Raw genomic sequence first — 20413 nt, forward strand, 5'->3', positions numbered from 1 at the left:
CGCAGCTCTCTGGAAAATCCAAAGGCCTGGTGATCAAAATGGGGAGAAATAGCATCAGACAGACAAGGGGGGAGAAAATGTACGAGCTGAGTTTAGTTCCAAGATTTGGCATTTGCCCTTTGAAAAAAAAAAAGGAGACATCTGCTCTTACAAAATGATCGGCAATAAAAACCAAAACTAAACATATGGTGCTTGCGAGGCGGTGGGTACTTTAAGTCTTTAGCGGCCAACATGATAACACATTTGAGCCTCTATAATTCTGACATATTGAATGATTCAGCTTCAGGTAACTGTGACTTGGATAAAATACATAACGCATCTCAAAACATATATCAGACCAAAAGGCCGCTCCCCCCCCCCATTTGCAAGGTCCTGTCATGTGCCATTACCCTGTCATTTCCACTTGGGGTCACAGCAGCCTTTGTTTAGCATGTTTAGATTTAAACTGAAATCAGACTGCTGTGATTGGCTAAAATGAAAATCTGGAACAGAAAAATAAAGAGATGCATTGTAAGTTAATCAGTAAGTGTAAGCTATATGTTTGGACACGTGGATATTGCAACTCGCAAGTTATCAGAAAGTGATGAGTTCTGATCATTGATTAATTGATTTCCAATCCAGTAAAAGACCTCTTCATACCTTACTGATGATCTATCTACCTATCTATAAATAGTATCGATAAATGATGCGGGTGGTGAAGGGTTAACAATGTGCCAAAGACGTACTGAAGGAGGGGGAAAAAAAAAAGAAAAAGAATCCTCCTCAGCTGTGACGGGCTCTGTGTAGAAGCAGCACTGACAAAACCGGTCACCGGGGCCGCTCGTTAACGTTACCGTCACATTTGAGGAAATGGATTTCGGCTCGAACGGCCCCCACGGCGCGTGGTTGTAGAGCGAGATCAAAAGGCGCGTGGTCGGCGGCGGCGGCGGCGGCAGCCTCCGGTTTTTTTTTTTTTATTCTCACGGCTCGCTCTCTGGGCACAGTCCTCTGCTGTGCGTGCTGCTTGATCGGTCGGTGGCGTCGGCAGGAGCGGCCGTTCTGTTCTGCTCTGCTCTGCTCTGCTCTGCGTTGCGTTGCGTTGCGTGCCCGCGTGTTTGTTGCGTGTGTATGTGTGTGTTTTGCGCGTGAACTGGCAAAATTAAGGACCAAGCAGGCCAGCGCGAGCCAGCAAGAAAGGCAGGCAGGCAGGCAGGCAGGGCAGAGAGGCAGCCCGCGAGCGCTCAGCTAGCAACCGTACGTTACGCTGCGAGAGATGGTCACGTCCACACCGGGGATCCTTCTGCTGCCGATGCTAATATGTCTCCAGCACTGCATTAACGTCAACGGTAAGTCCGCTTTGTATGTGTGTGTTTGTATTAGTTCGCTTATGTGTTATTTGTGTGTGTGTGTGTGTGTGTGTGTATCACGGCTCTGGGAAACACGCACTGTGTACGGTGAGGTTAGCTAACATTACCGGGCTGTACACCTGTCTTGGCTGCTCCTTTAAAGGAGCGACCGTGTTTGGCTACACCTTGGGCTAGTCAACCTTGCGCTTTCTTCTTTGCAAAGAAACTGAAATAACGTCGTTTTTTGGTGGTGGTGGGGGGGGGCTAGAACGAGACATTTACTGTCTTTTTGTGTGCGTTGTATGTATTTATGGCAAGCCTGCTCATAAGTAATTGATTCAGCTTAGGTGTTTTTAGCTCAGTGTCTCTGTTTCTGGAAATAAAAGGGGGAAAATGGGGGTGGGGGGGTGGAGAGGCCCCGTTTAGTTTGTGTTGCCTGCTGTACAGCTACTGCATGTCGCTGCTCATTCATGGCCAATTAGCCCTGCGGTCAATTCATTTCGCCCTGAAAACACGCAGCCCTTCACGAATCAGCCCCTGCTCCGTGTTACTGTGCCGGCGTCTATGCGTGTCCTGATTTCTCATTCACTTCCACTGTGGGGCTCTCCCCTGCCATCACCGCCCCCCAGCCAGGTCGGTAATTTATTTATTTATTCCTGAAGTGGAAGCCGACAAGAGGGAGAGAGATGGCAGGGAGAAAGAGAGAGAGGGGGGGGGGTTACACTGGATTGATGTGGAGCGACGCAATTGACATCGTCCCACCAGGGTAGCAGCAGCAGCAGCAGCCGAGGGCACGGAGGGAGAGGAGGCCAATTACCGACCGCAGGTGATCCCAATGAGGGCTAAATAATGAGCGAGCTGGCCAAGGTTAAGTTATTATTACCAACTGATCGTACTTGTAGAGCAGTTTGCAGTAGTGCTGCAACTATCGAGAATTCCTATTATCCGCTAATCTAGTCATCTGGTACTTTTTTTTTTTTTTTTTTTTTTTTTTTAATCCCACTGCCTACTAAACACAATGTTTTTGCCTTTTCATATTAAATATCAGATATCAGCCAGCCATGTTGCCGACTAGCCCTGATCCAGGACTGGAGCATGAAGTGGGGGAAAAGAAATCCTTGTACTGATTCTTGAATTTAGCCTTTCTAGGTCAGGTTAAATTGTAATCTTAGTTACTTTGCACCCACCAACCTTTGTTTATGGGTTAAGAAGATGATTTAAATGGACTGTGATATGTAGTGTGACAGTCATTGAGGTTCCTTTCTGGCCCCAGGTACATAAAATATTCACACAATTTTGGCATAACCTTATTAATGTGGTTACTAATTATTTCAGCACTAGATTGCATGCAGGCTAAATTATGAAAGGGCTCAGAGAGGCACAGTGAGATGTGTTTTGGCTGCTTGTGTCTTGCACGGTTATCAGTCTCTTGAATTCCTATCCATCGTTGAAAATGGTCCTTTGGTGGGAAACAGTGAATCAAAACGAGTGCTTGTAATGTGCACACACACTCCCTATAGCCTACACCCACCACTACGACTACCACCACCACCACCACCACCACCACCTCCTCCTCCTCCTCATTCTCAGCTCAAACCCAAACACACCATGCACGCACACACAGATCGAGATTGTGTGAGCCTATTTGAACAAGACGTCACGCAAATTAGATGGCAGCAAGAGCAGCAGCAGCAGCAACACTGGCCTGATTAAAATGGATGTATTTTCCCTCCATGGTTACTCTGATACCATGCTAGACCCAGATCCTCAGCTATATGAGGGAGAGGGGGGGCTGTGTAAGGGTGCGCTTGGTTCTTGAAGTGGGCGGGGTGGTGGACAGAGGGAGGAGGAGGAGAAGGAGGAGGAGTACACTGCAACCATTTCTGTTACTGGGGAAAATTGCATTACCATGACCTCCAGTGTGACAGCGTTTATAGAGCCCACATTGATCTACTCTTTTGGGAGGTAGACGGTTCATTGCAGCTCCACTTACAAAATCTGCGGCTTTAAACTGAAAAGGGAATACTAGCAGTTGAATGATTATCATGTGAAATAATCTGTAATTTGCTGATGCCTTCAGTTAATAGCAAGATAGTTGGCTCTTTAAGTCAATGTAGACCTTTTGATCAAAGAAATTAAGATGTGCACAGGGAATAAAAAATTGCAGTAATGAAGTTGAAAACACTTTGAGTCATAATGAGATGTAGTAAATGTAGTAGCTTTGAGAAGTCCTAACATTACATCACTTTTTTTTTTTTTTCAGTATTTTGCTGCCACAGAAATGTTGCTGCCTCTAGCTCTTAAAAATCCATAGCTGTGCGTTCTTATTTAGTCATTTCAGCAGTGACATTTTTCATTACTTTAACAAGACAAAGTGGTGAAAGCTTCCTCAGTCCTCGTTATGTGGCAGCGGTGTACAGTTTGGAGAGTTTAGACTTTAAATGTCAGCTCAACAACTCTTGACACTGCAGGGAAACAGAGAATACTCTCGTCCAGGTTTGTGCACTTCAGGTCACTATTGAAGTCTGTTGTTGTGCTGATTGGATCAAAGCGCAGGGTGTGCAGTTTTCCAGACAGCAAGTCAATGGGTTTCTGTAGAGACACAAACCCAAGAGAATACAATCTTTTTAAAGAAACCAAACACAGGAATACTGTATATCATTCCCTGCAACATGGGCTCTTTGTTCCAGTGGCTTTGCATGCTGCACCCTATTTACTAGATCTCACATTTACTTTAAGCTACAGCAATCCATTTTGCAAACCATGCGGCTGTTTTTAGATTTCTAGATGTATTTTTCTTACTGTTCCAGGCATCTGTTGGTTTCTGTTCAATTCAATAAAGGCTGTCCCCTGAGAAATTGGTTAGCGGAGGTGGCAAGTGCTCTCAAAGTGCCAAAGTTACATTAACATGATTATGTAATACTGAATAGACGTTTCAAATCAAGTCTACACTTAAGCTGCACTACCACCCAACAATAATGTAACTTTGGCAAACGATGACGCAGAATGTTAAATGTGATGGACTATACTACATAATAGGACTGGGTGATATAAATGAAGATTTTATCACGATGAAATGTTTCATTTCAGTCTATTGATGATGATCATTTTTAATAAAGACCAGGAGGAAAAAAGGTTGAATTTAACCGCTTTATTTTAAACGTAACCCCCAAATTTCCATAGTCGCGAGCTGACCTGTCCTTTTTATTAGCAATTTTCTCATGCTACGTTGTTTCTGTCATTGTGTCACATGTCCATGGTGCAACTGAACAACACACCTGTTAAATGAATGGCTGTTTGCATGTTACTCGTAGCAGCTCTGTTAAGGGAAATATTAGTAATTAAACATACCTCTCCAGGAATTTTAAATCTGCGCCTTTTTTTTCATTTGGATGTATATCAGTGAACAACAGGTGTTTATTCCACTAGTGTGTTTTTTTTTTTTTTTGAAAGAAATACCATCACTAAAATCCTGCAGTTTTGTAATGGAATTTGTAATGGAGACTTGGTTGTTCAAACCGCTAACAGTTTGCAGTTGGAGGTCAAAATTTGTTCTTGTTTGCATTTTTGATAAATTAATAAAACTGATTTGAATTAAAATTGGTAATTTTGATGATCAACTAATTGAATAATCAACTAATAGTTTCACCACTAGGGCTTGGTATCAAACCTCAAGACTACTTTGGTACTGACTGAAATGTGTCTGTTGTACCGAGTAACAAACTGTAAAGTACAGTCTGGTCAGTGTTTACTTATTCTTTGACCAAAGTTAAATCAAAGTTTTAAAATCAATCAAAATTGCCTGTGTTTAGACAACATTTGACGTCTGGCTTGTGTAGTTACATGGAAAGTAAAAGTATAGCTTGGCAATGGTATTGAAACTCAGGTATTGCAGGTAAGCTGTAGCTGTAAATTACAAAAACAAACATGGGTGAACAATGATGGACAGACTGAGGACTCAGCAAAATGAACTGCTACAAAAGCTGACTGATAATTGTTTAATGTGAGAACCCTGCTGCACCTTTTTATGATTCGTCTCTGCTTCGCGTGGCGATTTGTCTTTGGTCAACACAGGACTAAGCATTCACTGGGCGCCCAAGGCTCTCTCATCATATGATCGCCCTCTCTTTCTCTTTCTCCAGCTGCGTCAGCATTAAACGTACGTCAGCAGTGAGCAGCAGGTCAGGCTGATGTGATGAGTCAGGACCATTACTCTCGATGTGAAACATTTCCCTCATGGAACAACTCCATGATGATGGTTTGTGTGTGTACTTCAGGCTTTTCTAATACTTTACAGTTTCTGCTTTTGCAGCACAATGGGAGTGTGTAGTTTTTAAAAGCCCAAGATGCTAAATACTGCGAAAGGTCACGCCACGGAGACTTGGTCATTTTATAATGAAATGATATGGAAGAGAATACAGTCTTATTGTGGAATTATGTATTTATGCAGGTTGTTGCATTATTGTGCAGGGATGAATCTGATTCTCCAAAAAGACATTTCAGCTTTGCATGCTCGTTTTCAAGGTGTTTTTGACTTTTTTTTATTTTTTATTGGCTTTCTTTCTTGCTTGTTGCCAGAAAGGTTTTATAGAAATATTTGTTTCGTAAATTAATTTTGGATTTTGCCCAGGTATGATGTGACAAAGGAGCAATCAACCTCTATTCCAAACATTGTCATTATCTCATTAGTGATCTCTTTCCAGTGTGATGAAATCGAAGGACAAGCCCAGACTGGCTTTTTGCCACTCTGCCATTTGCATAAATTTCAATTTTAGAGTTGCAAAATATTGAATTATGTTCTTCCCACAGAGCTTTCGCTGGGGGTCTTGAATTGGTGCTCCTAGTGGGATTTCCTCGTGTATCATTCCATTTCTTTCACTTGGGGCCAAAAAAATGAAGCCATTGCTTGATAAAGGCCAGTGTTTTTCTAACACATCAAGTCCTCACCACCAACCGTAAAGCAAACCTCACATGGTCAAGTACTTAGAATTTCTTTTGGATGAGAGACTGGTCTTGTCAGTGTGATTTGATTCGACATTTGTCAGTCATCAGTATACTAGAACTGGACGAATGAGGGATGGGGGTTAAGTGGTGCTCATGGCCATGTTACTTCTGACTGTTGTGTCTGCAAAACTGCACTTCTGGACTACAAAGATTTTATTTTATTTTTTTACAGAACATATACCAAGATGAACATATGTATTATCCTACTGCATTATAATGACATTTTTACATTCATAACACAATTTGGGCAAGTTGCGCTATTTCTTTTAAAGGCTTGGATGCAAGTCATTGGCTGAGAGTAAAGGTTGGTTAAATAAGGTGACAACTGTTTCATTGTTGATCTGTTGACTGTTACTCATTTAAAGATGGGTTTATTGTTGACACAAGTGGTTAACGGCACTCCTGGCTTTCAGCCTTTCAGCACCACATGCCACGCTAGATGGTTGTATCGTACTTGGTCAGGCAGTACGTTGCTGTCCATTATATTCAAAATCTGCTGGTTTTATCTATTTTAGATGATTGTAAATTGAATATCTTTTGAGTTTTGAACCATGTGTCGGACAAAACAAGTAAGCCCTTTAGCAACTAGTTAAATTTAGTCAGTTATGCCATAGCGACAGCGTAACCCCTTAACACATGTTTATACATACAGCTTTAATTTAATGTTTAAGAAAATAATATCTGACACAATGGATTAGCGAGTTGACAGAAAAGTGATCATTAATGAAGCAAAACTGCCTAAAACTTGCTGGTTTTATGTCACTGTAAATTTAACATATTTGAGTTTGACTGTCAGACATACTAAATAACTTTTAGACATCACCTTGGACCTCTTTTTTTCATTATTTTCTGACATTTAGTAGCCTAAATGATCCGTCCGTTAATCAAAAGAATAGTGAACAGACCAATCAATAATGGACAATCATAAATGTAGAATACAGGAAGGACTGACTACAGTAATCAGAGGGACATGTCATATGTCTCAACTGGCTGGTTTGAGCAAATTCCACCACCAATATATCCACTTGGGGACAGATCAGGACCAGATCAACCCCAAATTCCACCAGAATATCTTCCTTGAGAACTTGCAGTTTTCCACCATATAAAAATAACTAATCAGAATGACACTCAAGGAGCTTGCTGTATTTATGATGTTGAGGTGATGGCAGAAAAAGCAGCAGTGCCGCCACTGTAGATTAGTTTCTCTTCAGTACTTTCCTGCATTGTTGTTGTGGTTTGTTCCTGACTTGATTAATATCTTGTGGATATGTACCAGTTTCTGAGAACTTGCACAACCAATGCTCCACAAGAACACATGATAGGCTACATGGTGGGGCCATCATGCACAGGCAAACACAGAGCTGAAGCAGGTCTATCTGAGACTTTAATAATCGGTCACTTTCACTACTTGATCAGCAGATTAGGACCCAGTTAAAGGTTGGCCACCCACCCACCCACATGGCTACCAGAGTAGACACACCTGAAAGCAAGACATTTGTCAAGATTTGACTGATAAATCTCTCTTGTTACATCAAATGTTTTTCTTCCAGGTTTTTGTAGGATAAATCTTTTTTATCCTCTGGGTTCTATAGGATGAATTTTGGCATATAAATGAAATATAGATTGCTTCTGTAGATCATTGACGTGGTACCCAATGTTTCTGGCACCATGACCAACTTCCTCAAATTCCACATTTTTAAATGGGGCCCAGCGTGTCTGGAAAGTCTAGATCACTGCACAATCATAACAAGGTGCTGGAGAAGGCCCAACCTTCATTAACAGTGGGATACTCTGATCAAAAGCTCGCAATACTCTACTTCAATTCAATTAATATAACATTTTTGTTTGGCCACGATTTCTAAGCATTTCAATGAATTTCCAGAGCGTCTCTGAGCTCAACCCACTGCAGACATGGCCATGAGCCTCTCGAAGCACTTCATGTAATGATAGAGAAGATAATCTTAAACAAAAAAGCAAATCTTTCCTTGACTCATTTGTGTGTTCTCCCAGGAAATGTCTTGGTCATTGACAGAATTTCTTTTCTCTCTGCTCAACTAAAGAAATATCTTGACGTAAATCAAGTTTAGATGGGGACCTTGTCGTTGGAGGAGTCCGTATTTGTGGCTCATATCGTAAACAGGGTAATTGTATCTGTAGAATATGGCTGCTGACGCTTAATAAGAAGAGAGTGACGTGCAGTGTTAGTTGCTTTATGTCCCTGTCTCTAAAATGTATTTAGAATTAGCCAGTTTCTCACATTAATACCAAGGTTCCTGGACTGTGTCCAAGTCCACGTGTGACTATTGATTCTAGTAAAGGATGCTGTGTGGACACAGACTTAATATATGACATTCTTAAGTAGAAAGTGTTAAGAACGGGTTTCCTGTTTCTTTTTTTCTTCTCAGATTTCAACAAAAAACAGATTACTAAACATTGTCTTGTACTTGCAGAAAAATGAGGAAGAAACGAAACCTTTCGTGCCCTCTTTGGCTCTATATTTAACCTTGTTTGGCCCTGTAATCTTCCGCGTAGCCCTCCAACGTTATGGTCCTTGGTAATGGCTGACTGCTCGGTTTCATTTTCTGGTGGAAACTGGGCTCTTATATTGTTACAATTATTGTATTGCGACGGCTCCACTGAAATGTGTTTCCCATTTTAAATGTTTATTTTTTGAGTAGAATGTTCTGTTTTTGTGTGTGTACACAATCACAGTTTAAGTTGAGAGTTGAGATGATGGGGTTGTAATGGTTGAATAAGCAGTTGGAGGATGTCACCCTCCGCTCGAGGATTTTATGGGCAGCTGTCCTTTTTATCCTTTTTATTTTCTAGCCTTTTTTAGACGTGTGTATATATGTGTGTGTGTGTGTATGTATGTGTATATATATAATAGAAACTGCAATCAATAGTTGAGCAGACAGTCAGCCGTTGTTAGCTGTTGATGCAAGCCAACAGCCGGCTGGATCTCACTGGTCAGGAGGTAACATGGTGAGCATGGTGAACGTTCCTACTGCTGCGGAGGTGTTTGTGTGACTGTTTAGTGTCCCTCTTCCTATTATCTGTCTGTATGTCGGGGGTTATTTGTTAGATGGGTTGATGGGCTCCATTTGTTCTGATTTAAAATGCAGGTCGGTTCGCTGTGACCCATTACGCTTTGATTGTGGTGATTGAAATGGTAATGTGGATGAAAGGTCAGCGTACTCTGTATTCTGTGACATGACTGTGGTGTAAGTACAGCTGGTGTAATCTTGGTTGAATGGAAGTCTGCAGGCTGTTGGCACTGTTTGCTGTATATTTACCTCCTCCCTGTGCTGTTGAGTTTTTGGACTCGTATCAGGCGTTGCCAAAAAAGAAAATACTTTCAAGGACCTTTCCTGGACCTGTCTTTCTCTTTAGATTGTTTGGCAGCTTTTGAGTTGTTTTGCTGGGTTTTTTTTTTACTCAATACTCACACAATTTCCCACAACCCAAGCTGACGTCTTCAATTGTTTTGTCCGACCAACAGTCCAAAACCCAGCAAATCCTCAGATCCTCACCAGGTAATGTATGGCATTTGTTTGAATGATTTTAAACAATGCATCAATCAATTATCAAAATTGTTGGTTTAATTCTCTTCCCATCGACAAAACCAACATGGGTGAACAAAGATGGAGGGGTTGGGAATTCAGCAACGTGAACTGGCAGTAAATCTGACTGACTTTTTCATTTGTGAATCCTGCTGCACTTTTATGATTTTCAAATACTGCCGTGTTTTATAGCAGAGGTGGACCACCTTGCCTTAAGCAAAGATCACCTCCACAGACATACTAAAAAAATGTATTCACTTTTATGAAAGAAAACATTCTTTCAGGGAGATAGAGCAGCGGTGCTATTCCTTGCAGCAAATGCCAGGACGAAGCAGTCGCTGGGTGCTTGAGGCTCTCCTACTCACCCTCACATTGAGAAGCTTTTGGCATTTCAGCTTGAAAAAATTTAAATTAACAGATTAAAATTGGTGATTAATTTTGTCAATTGAAGACCAATCATAAATCATTAGCCTTATATGGGATATCAGATATCAGCCGGTCATGGTTCCTAACTGGCCACAGCTTACATAGTGTGTAGAACCATAGAGTTCATCACAACGTCTTCAGTTGTGTCTTGCTGCTTCAGTTAAAGGCCTGAAGCTCCTCAGGATCAAATCAGTTGGGGGGGGTCTCTCCCTTAAGGAGCTGCTGACCCACTTAAAACCGTTTCCCTCATAATGGCGTTTCAGTGACAAAAAGCAGTTTTTAGAGGCTTTTTCCATCCTGACAAGAATCACATTCTGGTGTCAATAACAACAATCTTTTAGCCTGAACGTTTTCTCAAAAAGTTTTAACAGGGACACTTGACCTCTCAGTGATTCAGCTGGATCTGCGACCTCTCTTGGGTTTCTATGTTCACTGTGTGCTCCATTTACCCACCTGGACAGACACAGTCCAGACTAAAGTGAGCGTCAAGGTCAGACTTATTTTAAGACCTGGACTTGTCACTACCTCCGGTGCGACAGACTGCACGCTGCACTGCAAAAGCTTCTTTCGAGTACGGAGTCCTTGAAATCCTGTTTTTCTTGTGGAAAGGGGAAATAGATCCTAGGACAGTTTTGGTTTCTACTGTAGTTTCACTTCTTTCAGCAGAACAGTGTTGCAGTGTTCAGCAAACTGACAATAGAATGCAGATACACTTGAGGCTGCTTCCCGTGACTCATGTTGTGATTTGCGTGACATTGACGGCCGTCGTCTTGTCTTTCTCCGTCCTTGATTTTCTGCTTTAATCCTTAATCTTCACTCTACTAATCTGTTGCTCTACCTCTACTAAGTCCAAATCATATTAGACTTGCAACTTTTTTTTTTTTTTTTGAAACTATTTTCGTGTTTGTCAGCTTCGTCGGCAGATGATGCAGGCGGTGGTGTGGCACCCCTCCTGCCCGCAAACCAGTTTTCGACCCTATAGTCCTGCTGGCCTGCACGCCTCTGTCCATATTAAACAATACACTCTACTAATGGGGGACTCCGTAGACATGGGTGGTGATGCTAATCTTACGATGCAGGTAACGGTCTACCCCGGGCCAGAGCTCCTATGGGGGGTAATTAGGCGTTCTTGTAGTGAGCAGGGATTTGGTTTTGTTAACTGGCAGTCTTTCTGGGGCCGCCCAGACCTGCTGAAAGCGGACGGCCTTCGCCCTACCAAAATAGGCACTGCTATCTTATCTAGGAATGTAACAGAGGATGTTTACGTCAAGTTTGACATAAAGGACTGGCAGGTCACAGGCGATTGGAGAGCCAGCTAGGTTTATAGCTGTTGTGGATTTGGAGTCCAGTAAATGAGTTAATATGTCCAACCAGGGAAAACCTCCCAATGGGGACTATCGGACTCATAGCCCAGTCTATAAGGCCTCCGGTCCTCTAAGTGGAGCCTCTCTGGCACATACTTTTTGTTTCACTGTTTGTGCATGGACCTACTCACTGCAGCGGTAACACCCTTTACTTGAGTCTGTCACATGGGATAGCAGCCCCGTCAACATTAACTGCACTTGGTGAGCAGTTTCCTGTGGTCCTGGCTCCTTTCGAGAATGATACCAGTGACTTAAACGCCGCCCTTTCTAGTCTCCTGGATTCAGTTGCACCTCTTTCTACCAAGACGAGACAATCAAAGGTGTCTACACCCTGGCTCCCTATCCATATCAGATCAGACTTCAAGCTTCTGATGACTTTTTTTCTAAATTCTAAATGGGCACGCTCCCTCGTAGTAGACTTCTTAAGAAGAAGTCAGCAGGCTGCAGGGCCTTTTACTCTGGAATAACATGACTGCTGATATCAGACAGTCTGACTCTGAGACCAGGCTGTCTGTGAGAAGTGTTTTGTCTCTCCCTCCCATGTGTACATGTTGACCTTTTGTTTTATCCTGCGTTTGTTTCCTTTCTCCTATCCGTGTGAATGGTGTGCTTGAGCTTTGCCTCTTGTGTATTTGTTCGTCCTCCTCCAGGCCTCCATGGTGGAGAGGAGGTTGTGTGGCGACACCTGAAGTTGCTCGACGTCCTCCCGGATGCATATTCTTCACATGTCTATAATCCATCTACATTCGTGTCATCCTGATTGTCCATTCTGTAATTTTGCTATATTGGTTTATTCTGTACACACATCTGTTGCATGTCTGTCAGTCCTGGAAGAGGGATCCCTCCTCTTTTGCTCTTCCTGAGCTTTCCACCAGTTTTTGTTTTCCCCCTATTCGATTATCCGAGTCAAGGGTCTAAAGACAGAGGGTGTCAGATGTTGTAGAGATTGAAAAGCACCTTGACGCACATTCGTGATATTGGGCTGTATAAATGAATGTGACTTGACTTGAAAGGGTCATTTGTTTCTTAATTTTTGGAATTTTGTTGATGGCACTTTTCTCCCCTTTTGTTGTACAAAAAGCTATAACGAGTCAATATTAGACTGCTTTTGATTAGTAATCAACCTGCCAAATACTTAGCTGATCAATCAGTAAATTTCTTGGTCTATAAAACAGCAGAAAATGGTGCAAACTGCCCATTTAAAGGTCCAAGAGCCCGTCTTGTTTTGAAAGCGACTCAGTATAGTCATTTAGCCAACTACAGAAGGAAATATTGGCATTCCTGCTTGAAAAATATCTGGATCTATTTGTCAGTGTGTGGGTGAGTGGCCTTTCCTGTCATGACCTAAATGTGGTTGATCTACAACGCTGAATAAATCTGCCTGTTTATTGTTCTTCCTTGTGTTTGAAAAGTTAAAGTTACGAAGTCAGAAAGCTATCAGCCTAATCATTTCATCAAATCAAAAGTCAGAAACGTGGTTGTACAGGGTTTTGGATAGGTCAGTTTTTGTACATCTGATGTCCTTCAGACGACAGTTGAACAGATGTTACCCAGTAGACATTTTTAGGACACTGAGGTCTAGTTCTCCACTAAGATTGATGTCCCTTCATCTTCAGTTGCAGAAGCGAGTGCAGGGATGCGAGTTCAGACATCAGCAAGTGTTTCTAAGTGCTCAAACACGATATCATTCAAGGAAGGGTTTTCTCTCCTCTTCATTGTGTTCATAGAGCTGTGTTGATGACACGGTTTCAGATCAAGAGCCAGTATCAGTGGTGTCTTGCACGAGTGGAGCTGGATGGCAGTTATTTCACCGCAAATCCCAATTGTGTTGGTGTTAGCAGAGGTACAGTTGCCTCAGTTGTGAAAATGTGAAACAAGTTGGTCAGGAGGCAAGAAGAAGCCGACTTTCTGTGGAAATCCAACATGTGGAGCTGGCGTATCTCCACAGTGGCTCAGTGGTGGCTGAGATCTGTGCCAGCTAGTTCTGCTTAAAACAATTTGTTTTAAAATTGCAGCACTACAGGGAACCCTGCTAGGACTAAACAAAGAGCAAATTATATCCAAACAAACAGTAAATGATGATTATGAAAACGGTTGGGACTATAATCGCATCAATTTTCCCTCATACCCCCTCTGTGTCTGTCTTCCTCTGCAGGTACTAAGACAGAATGTGAAGCCAGCCAGTTTCAGTGTGGAAACGGTCGCTGCATTCCGTCCGTCTGGCAGTGTGACGGAGACGAGGACTGCACCGACGGCAGCGACGAGAACTCCTGCGGTGAGGCGCTAAACACACACTGCTGTCACACAAGCGCACACATACTCTAAGCTCAGAACTGCATCAGGCTCAATCCCACATACACCATCCTGCTGCTGTAGATACTGTACTTGCTAGACCACCAAATGTGTATTAATCCACAATTAAACACACTATTTACACCTGTTTGATTTAAAAACTACCATGCCCAGCTGTTTGAGCACACGATGGAGCCTTTTTAAAAATGAAACACTATTTGTGAGCTGTGTTGAGTTGCGTCTTCAGTAGGAACCAACTGGCTGAGAGCCACAGACGGGGAAGTCAGAAATGACTGAGAGGGACTAACACATTGTTGGTTTTGGCAATTTCATGGGATTTTTTGCCTTTTAATACTCATTGTAAGTGCTTTTTCTCTTTTGCTAACCTCCTAAAAGTTGTGACGATCCATGTTTGTAAGGATGTTAATGGGTTGTAACCTGCACTTTATGTGGGCTGGAAATGTATTAACACTGTTAATGTGGCCTGTGATGGAGTGTGGGCGAATAGATGACATTCCATCTTGGTTAAAATTAAGCATGCTTTTCTGCCAAAGAGAACAGTATGTAAATTAAGTTGGAAATGGAGTTTGAGTCACATCTCGAAAGGTCGCCTCACAGGGTGCCAGATAACTTTTTACATTGGTAGGACTTTTTTCCCCCCGTTACGCTATACTTACTAGCTCTGTCGCTACATTTGGTTTGCACCCCAGAAGTGCACAGTACACAGAAGAGTGTATTTTAAACTTTTTGCTTTTTAGCCAAAACGGATGCAAATATCTGAGCAGCAATGAGTTGCAGCAAAAAGTATGAATGACCAATTCAAGTCATTTTCATGAGATAATCTGCTTCACGCCTTGACCCAACTTCAACTTGAGGTCAGTATTGATGCTATAGGACTCACAATGTTACTCAAAGCTTCGGTGTTAGTCAGAAACATTACGATAAATACTGCTGCAGTTGGCTGTGACTGCTCTTTACCTCTGGCTCTGATTCAATTTTCTCTATGAATTGTCAGTTAGGTTATCACGAGCTAAAACAGCAAAATGATGTGTTTTTAAGTGGCTTATTTTGTATGACCAATAGTCAAGAATCTAAATATATTCAGTCATATTCAAGTTCATGTAAAGCACATTGGGTTTACTTATTAATGCAAATGGTAACATTCTAACTGTAGCTTCTATCTAGATTTGTTTTTAGCTGCACTGAATATCATCTGGGGGACTTTGAGTATGACTTCCTGTGTATTACATCCCTTACAAACCTTCAGAGAACTTTGAAATGCTTGTTCTCACACATTCTCTCAAAAACGCGGATTGTAGATTTAGTGTGTTTTAGAATCCACAAATACACACTTCAAGAAGTCATAAATCAGTGTGCTGCTCACACCTTCAACACACACATACTGTACTTTTACAGACTAGCAGATACACAACATACTATACATTAAAGCTTAATTCACTAAGTGCCCACAGACAGTATAGAATAGATGGCACATGTCCTCACTACTTCACATTTACACTCACAGATGTCACATGACATTCAGAATCCACCATGTCAGCTTGGCCCCACCAGGAGCCCTCCCAGCATCCCTTGGGACAGAATGACCTGGTGATGGGAAGGTAGCAGATAGAGCAGAGCTAAATGTGGATACAACAGTATTAAATTCAGTATAATGTATATTTCCACAGCAACTCTGTATGTTTCAAAATAAAAGCCTACCAGCAGTGGGAGGGATTATGCTCTTTGAGCTGCTGGAAGACGTTTAAAGTGAAACATCTGCAGGAAGTGTTATGTTTTATTGATGATTCATTGCTTATCAAAATTGAGGCAACTGAAAATAGTTGGTGGTTAGAGGAACTGGTGGGTACGACCTGGTGTTGTACTGATGGAATTGGTGCTGTGGAAATGTACATTATACTGAATGTATCCAGACAACAGGTAAACCTGGAGTTTGCATCAACAGCCAATCAAAACCAGAGCAGATGAGCAACTTTACAGTTGGTGACCGTGAAGCGATTGTGGACTGAAACAGACTGTGGCCTTCTCTGTCAGTAATAGGTTTCACTCTTTCACACTCTCTCCCAGCCACTGACATTTTGTTGCATTTGAGTCTCCATCTGTTATTCTGTCGCTGGGAGATTAGAGGTGCTTTAACTTTCAAGCCAGACAGAACTGAGGCTCACAGACATGTGAAAGATGAGAATCCCAAATTAATTCATAAAAGAAAAAAAGAAGGTTGATAATGAGGCCCGCTGCGACTTTCTGCTGCCGTGCCTCAAATTCGAGTTGCTTGTTTCTTGGCTATGTATTTGTATTCTGGTCAGCGAGACTGAGGGAAGGCTTCAAGGAGACATTCAAGCCTGGAGTGGGCAAGTTTGCATTAAACAATTTTATTTGTTTTTTACCAGAGTCTGCGTAATCGCTCCATGTCTTCTTTTTGGTTTGTCTTTTCCTTGCTCCCTTAATTTGCACAAGACGAACATAACCTGGAGGGTTAGGGTTAGGCCTGAATGGAAGGAAAATTGCGGCTGCAAGTTATAATTCAAATGGCAATTTCAATTCCAATTAGAACGGTTTAGTTGGACGCCGTTAATTCTGCTGCCTGTCTCAGGGACGTTTACTCAGCTGTAGTTAATTTTGCGAGTTGGCAGAACAACAACAAAAACTCCCGGCTGTTGTCTGGACCAACTTAATACCAGCATGCAGAGAAAATGAACCAAAGATGATGCTGGTTTTGTTGAAGAGTCATCAATTTGTGTAACTTTGGTGTTTTATGAAGAACAGAAAGACACAGCCCTCCTGTCTATTTGTTAAAACATCGAAGTAGCGATGTAGGTGTTTTCAATAAATATAATGCCATGATTGCAGTATATCTGACTATTACTCAGTGATGTTTATGTATACAACTGCATTGTCTTATGTGATAGTATTTATGTAGAAACAAGATCACTTTCAGTCGCTATATTGGTGAGAAAAATGGCAGTACCCGCAGACGTCCAGCTTGTGGAGGTCATCGGTGTCGGTCTTAATCCTGTGTTCATCAGCCGTGTCCATCATTTGTAAAGCAAGAATTCCCAGCAAATATTCTCATGTTCAAGAATGGACTCTTCCTTTTTCCACTTGGGATTTAACTTCTCTTTTTAGATGTGTTTTCCATTTTCCTCGTTTGATAGAAAATAAATGCAGAAATCAAATGTCCAGAGAATGTTTTATGTGCATTGTCAATGCAAATGAGTTCGGGCTTTGCTTAATCAGAAGGCAACAAATTGTAAACTCATGACCTTTTCACCTGATATAGAAATAGATATACTGCAGTTCATATTAATGAGGTGTGCGAGTATGGCTTTGGTCTTTCTCCCCTTCCTATTATTTATGTGTTCTCTATTTTTAATGTGAAATGTCACATTAACAAACATGAAGCCTGTGTGTCTCTCTCCTCTTCCAAGTGTAATGAATCTCTCTTTTCTCTCCCACTCCAGTTAGAAAGACTTGTGCGGAGGTGGACTTTGTGTGTCGCAACGGCCAATGCGTACCGAAGCGATGGCACTGCGATGGGGAGCCGGACTGCGAGGACGGGTCTGACGAGAGCGTAGAAATCTGCCGTGAGTAGATGGTTTTTCCTCTCTGCCGAACCTCAGATTTTCTTCAGTTTGTGATAATGGAGACTTGTTTACCACAACAGAATTGAGATACATTTCAATGCTCAGATCATTTTGAAGGACCGTGCTGATGTTAGTTTTAATCCAATTACACAAAATTACAAAGTTTACATTATTGCTTCACAAGGCAAACTTGGGATCTTAGTTTTACATTAATTTCCTACCTTTCAGCCAGCTGAGTGTTATTCCTTTTCAGTACGCTATAACTGGAAACTGACTTGAAACTAGCTTGAAAGGTCATTTTTAGGACATTTGTATGTTTATATATTTCATCTTGGTTGAATTTAAGTTATTGCTCAGCAGTAACTGGTGCGATCAGATACTCTGACAGCTGACAGAAACACAGTAACAAAGAGGAACCTTTTTTTAAATATGTGAAGCTATTAAATTCTTACTATCCTTCAGCCTTAATTGTCTTTTGAAGACATTTTTTCCCCAGCTACTTAATTTATGCTTTATGAATGAACCAACAAGGAAGAGGTTGGCATCAAACGTGGTCCAATTGACCACTAAAATCGACATTGTGTGGGTATGTGTTTTTAAAGGATTTGTAACCCAGTTTTGTAGACATGACACGGTCAGAGCTCAAGTGTCTTTTTAGTGTTCAGTAAATGCCTTGCATGATTGATTATTATTCCTGCTGTATCTGCCCTCTGAGAGTACACTGCTGTACACAGGTCAGCTACTCCTTCAGTTATTTATAGATTACTTTGAGCAAATGAGTTCATTCAGGGGTTTGCAGAGCAGCAAAGCACATAAATGCAGATTAACAACAAGGCTGAACATAATGAACATTAAAGTATGAAACCGGGGGCTTGTACACATGCGTCCCGCAGGAGGTCAGACTATGTGAGCAGCCTTAATTACTGCAGTCTCTGTGAATGCAGTGAAGAGCACAGGTTCGGGCTAAAGCATCAAACAGTAAGGACAAACTTGCCTAAAAACAGCTTATCCAACCTATTTAGGCTTGTTTGCTGTTGCTATGGGATGGCAAAGATACACCTGACACAAGGAGCTTTTATTACACTTTTACTAGTGGTGGGCATATATATAAATACACTGTCAGGAATCTCGGGTTTAGATTTGCTCATATTGTTTGTCTCGGATGAACCTTTGGAACAGAATATCTTAACACAAAGGTCCACTTACTACAGTAGCTTTATCTGGAGCTTTTCAGGTCACGTCATTACACCTGAGCCTTCCTTTCACTGACGAAAACAGAGAAATATAGTGGCAAGCTACTGAAAAGTTAATTACTTTGTACACTTTCAAGACCTTTTTTTTTTTTTTTTTTACACACACACCGTAACTAAAGTAAAGCTATGAGTGCAGCTCTGTGCTCTGGCTTTGATTTGATCAAACATAAAGAAAAATATCACAATAAGATCACTTAACAATAATTGGGCAAAAAAACAGGAACAATATGACGAAAAAGCAAGTTCAGTTGTCTTTTATGGTATGAAAATACGCAACCATTTTAAAATGCATCAGTAAAATATCAGACAATATCTAATCGGAGAATAACTAAGACTAAGAATCAGGTCAAACTTTTGGTGCCAACGTTAAGTGCTTGACAACGTTATAGGTTCCAAAACGTAGTTGCTCTATTACTATGTGTACACAGATATCAAAGGAAAAACCACAGAATATTATCATTTACAAAGTTGTCCGGCAAAACACTTTGCCACATGTGACTGTGAAACCCTTTGATAACAAGGGAACGTTTGAAATATTCAGAGTCACATAAAGATTTATAAGAAACCGCAATGTTCACGTAAAAATGGTTCCAAAGAAGTGACTATACTGTAAGGGTTCCATCCCATATTAAAATAGAAAATATCTTTGGAAAGTAAAGTACATTTTAGTACAGCACTTAAGCTCAGTTTTGAGTAGGACATGTCTAATCTAAGCAAGTTGAATACCTGACGGATCAAGGAACTACATAAGTTAAAAATCTAATGTTGAAGCAAACCTGCTCTGGGATCTGCAACATTGCCGTCAATGGTAATACAGAGATCTTAAAGGGATAGCTACCATGTTAAAATGGTGTCGCCCACCCCTAGTTTTTAGGTATATATATGTTTTATCTATTTAGTTACTTGAGTATTTCCATTTTATGCTTCGTTATTCTTTTACTCCACTACAGTCCACAGGGAAATATTGTACATTTATCTGACAGCTGTAGTTACTAGTTACAGACTCGGAACACATGGTCATCTTTTGAAATATGATGTATTGTTAATAAATGAAATTACCAACCGGTATACGAAGTAGCTAAAATGATCTCCTCGTCCAGCTAGGCATCAGTAATGACAAAATGGTAATATACAGAATAATGTATGAAAGGGGTGATTCTACATGGTACTTTTGTTAAGTATATTTTGCTGATTATCCTTATTTGCTGCAGTTTTGATGGCAGGACTTTTGTATTGCAGTATACTTGTAAGTAAGTAGTTTCTGAATACTACTTCCACCACTGAGATAATATATTGTGAAAACTGTTTCCTTGAGGCTGGAAACAGTGTAAGAAATACGGCCGATTACTCTTCGAGTTGGCTTAGCAATTAGCTGCAGAGTTTTACAAACGGCATTTTTGACCATCAGTGTGCATAGTAGAGACTGCCTGTGGTTTCTAGCAGCGTCTCACTTTTGCAGAAATTCAGTGAGGCACTTAAAAGCAGTATGTGTGTGTGTGTGGGGGGGGGGGGGGCTGTGAGCAGCCCTGTCAAATAAATAAGTTGTTTAAATGGAAGTAAGGAGAGCTGCTGAGCTTCAAATGG

The 20413-nt window shown here is 41.3% G+C and overlaps 1 protein-coding gene across 2 annotated transcripts in view; it reads left to right on the top strand.

Annotated features, from left to right (window-relative positions):
- The first annotated feature begins 1252 nt into the window (after positions 1-1252).
- Positions 1253-20413, top strand: part of vldlr (very low density lipoprotein receptor) — a 51042-nt gene continuing 31881 nt past the window's right edge. For both annotated transcript variants that reach the window (XM_070925006.1, XM_070925007.1), the window contains exons 1-3: positions 1253-1325; positions 13838-13957; positions 17454-17576. In XM_070925006.1, coding sequence (XP_070781107.1) covers positions 1253-1325; positions 13838-13957; positions 17454-17576 — 316 coding nt within the window. The remainder of the gene's footprint in view (positions 1326-13837; positions 13958-17453; positions 17577-20413) is intronic.

The sequence above is a fragment of the Enoplosus armatus genome, chromosome 18 (genome assembly GCF_043641665.1).
Source record: "Enoplosus armatus isolate fEnoArm2 chromosome 18, fEnoArm2.hap1, whole genome shotgun sequence".
In the NCBI taxonomy this organism is placed as follows: Eukaryota; Metazoa; Chordata; class Actinopteri; order Centrarchiformes; family Enoplosidae; genus Enoplosus; species Enoplosus armatus.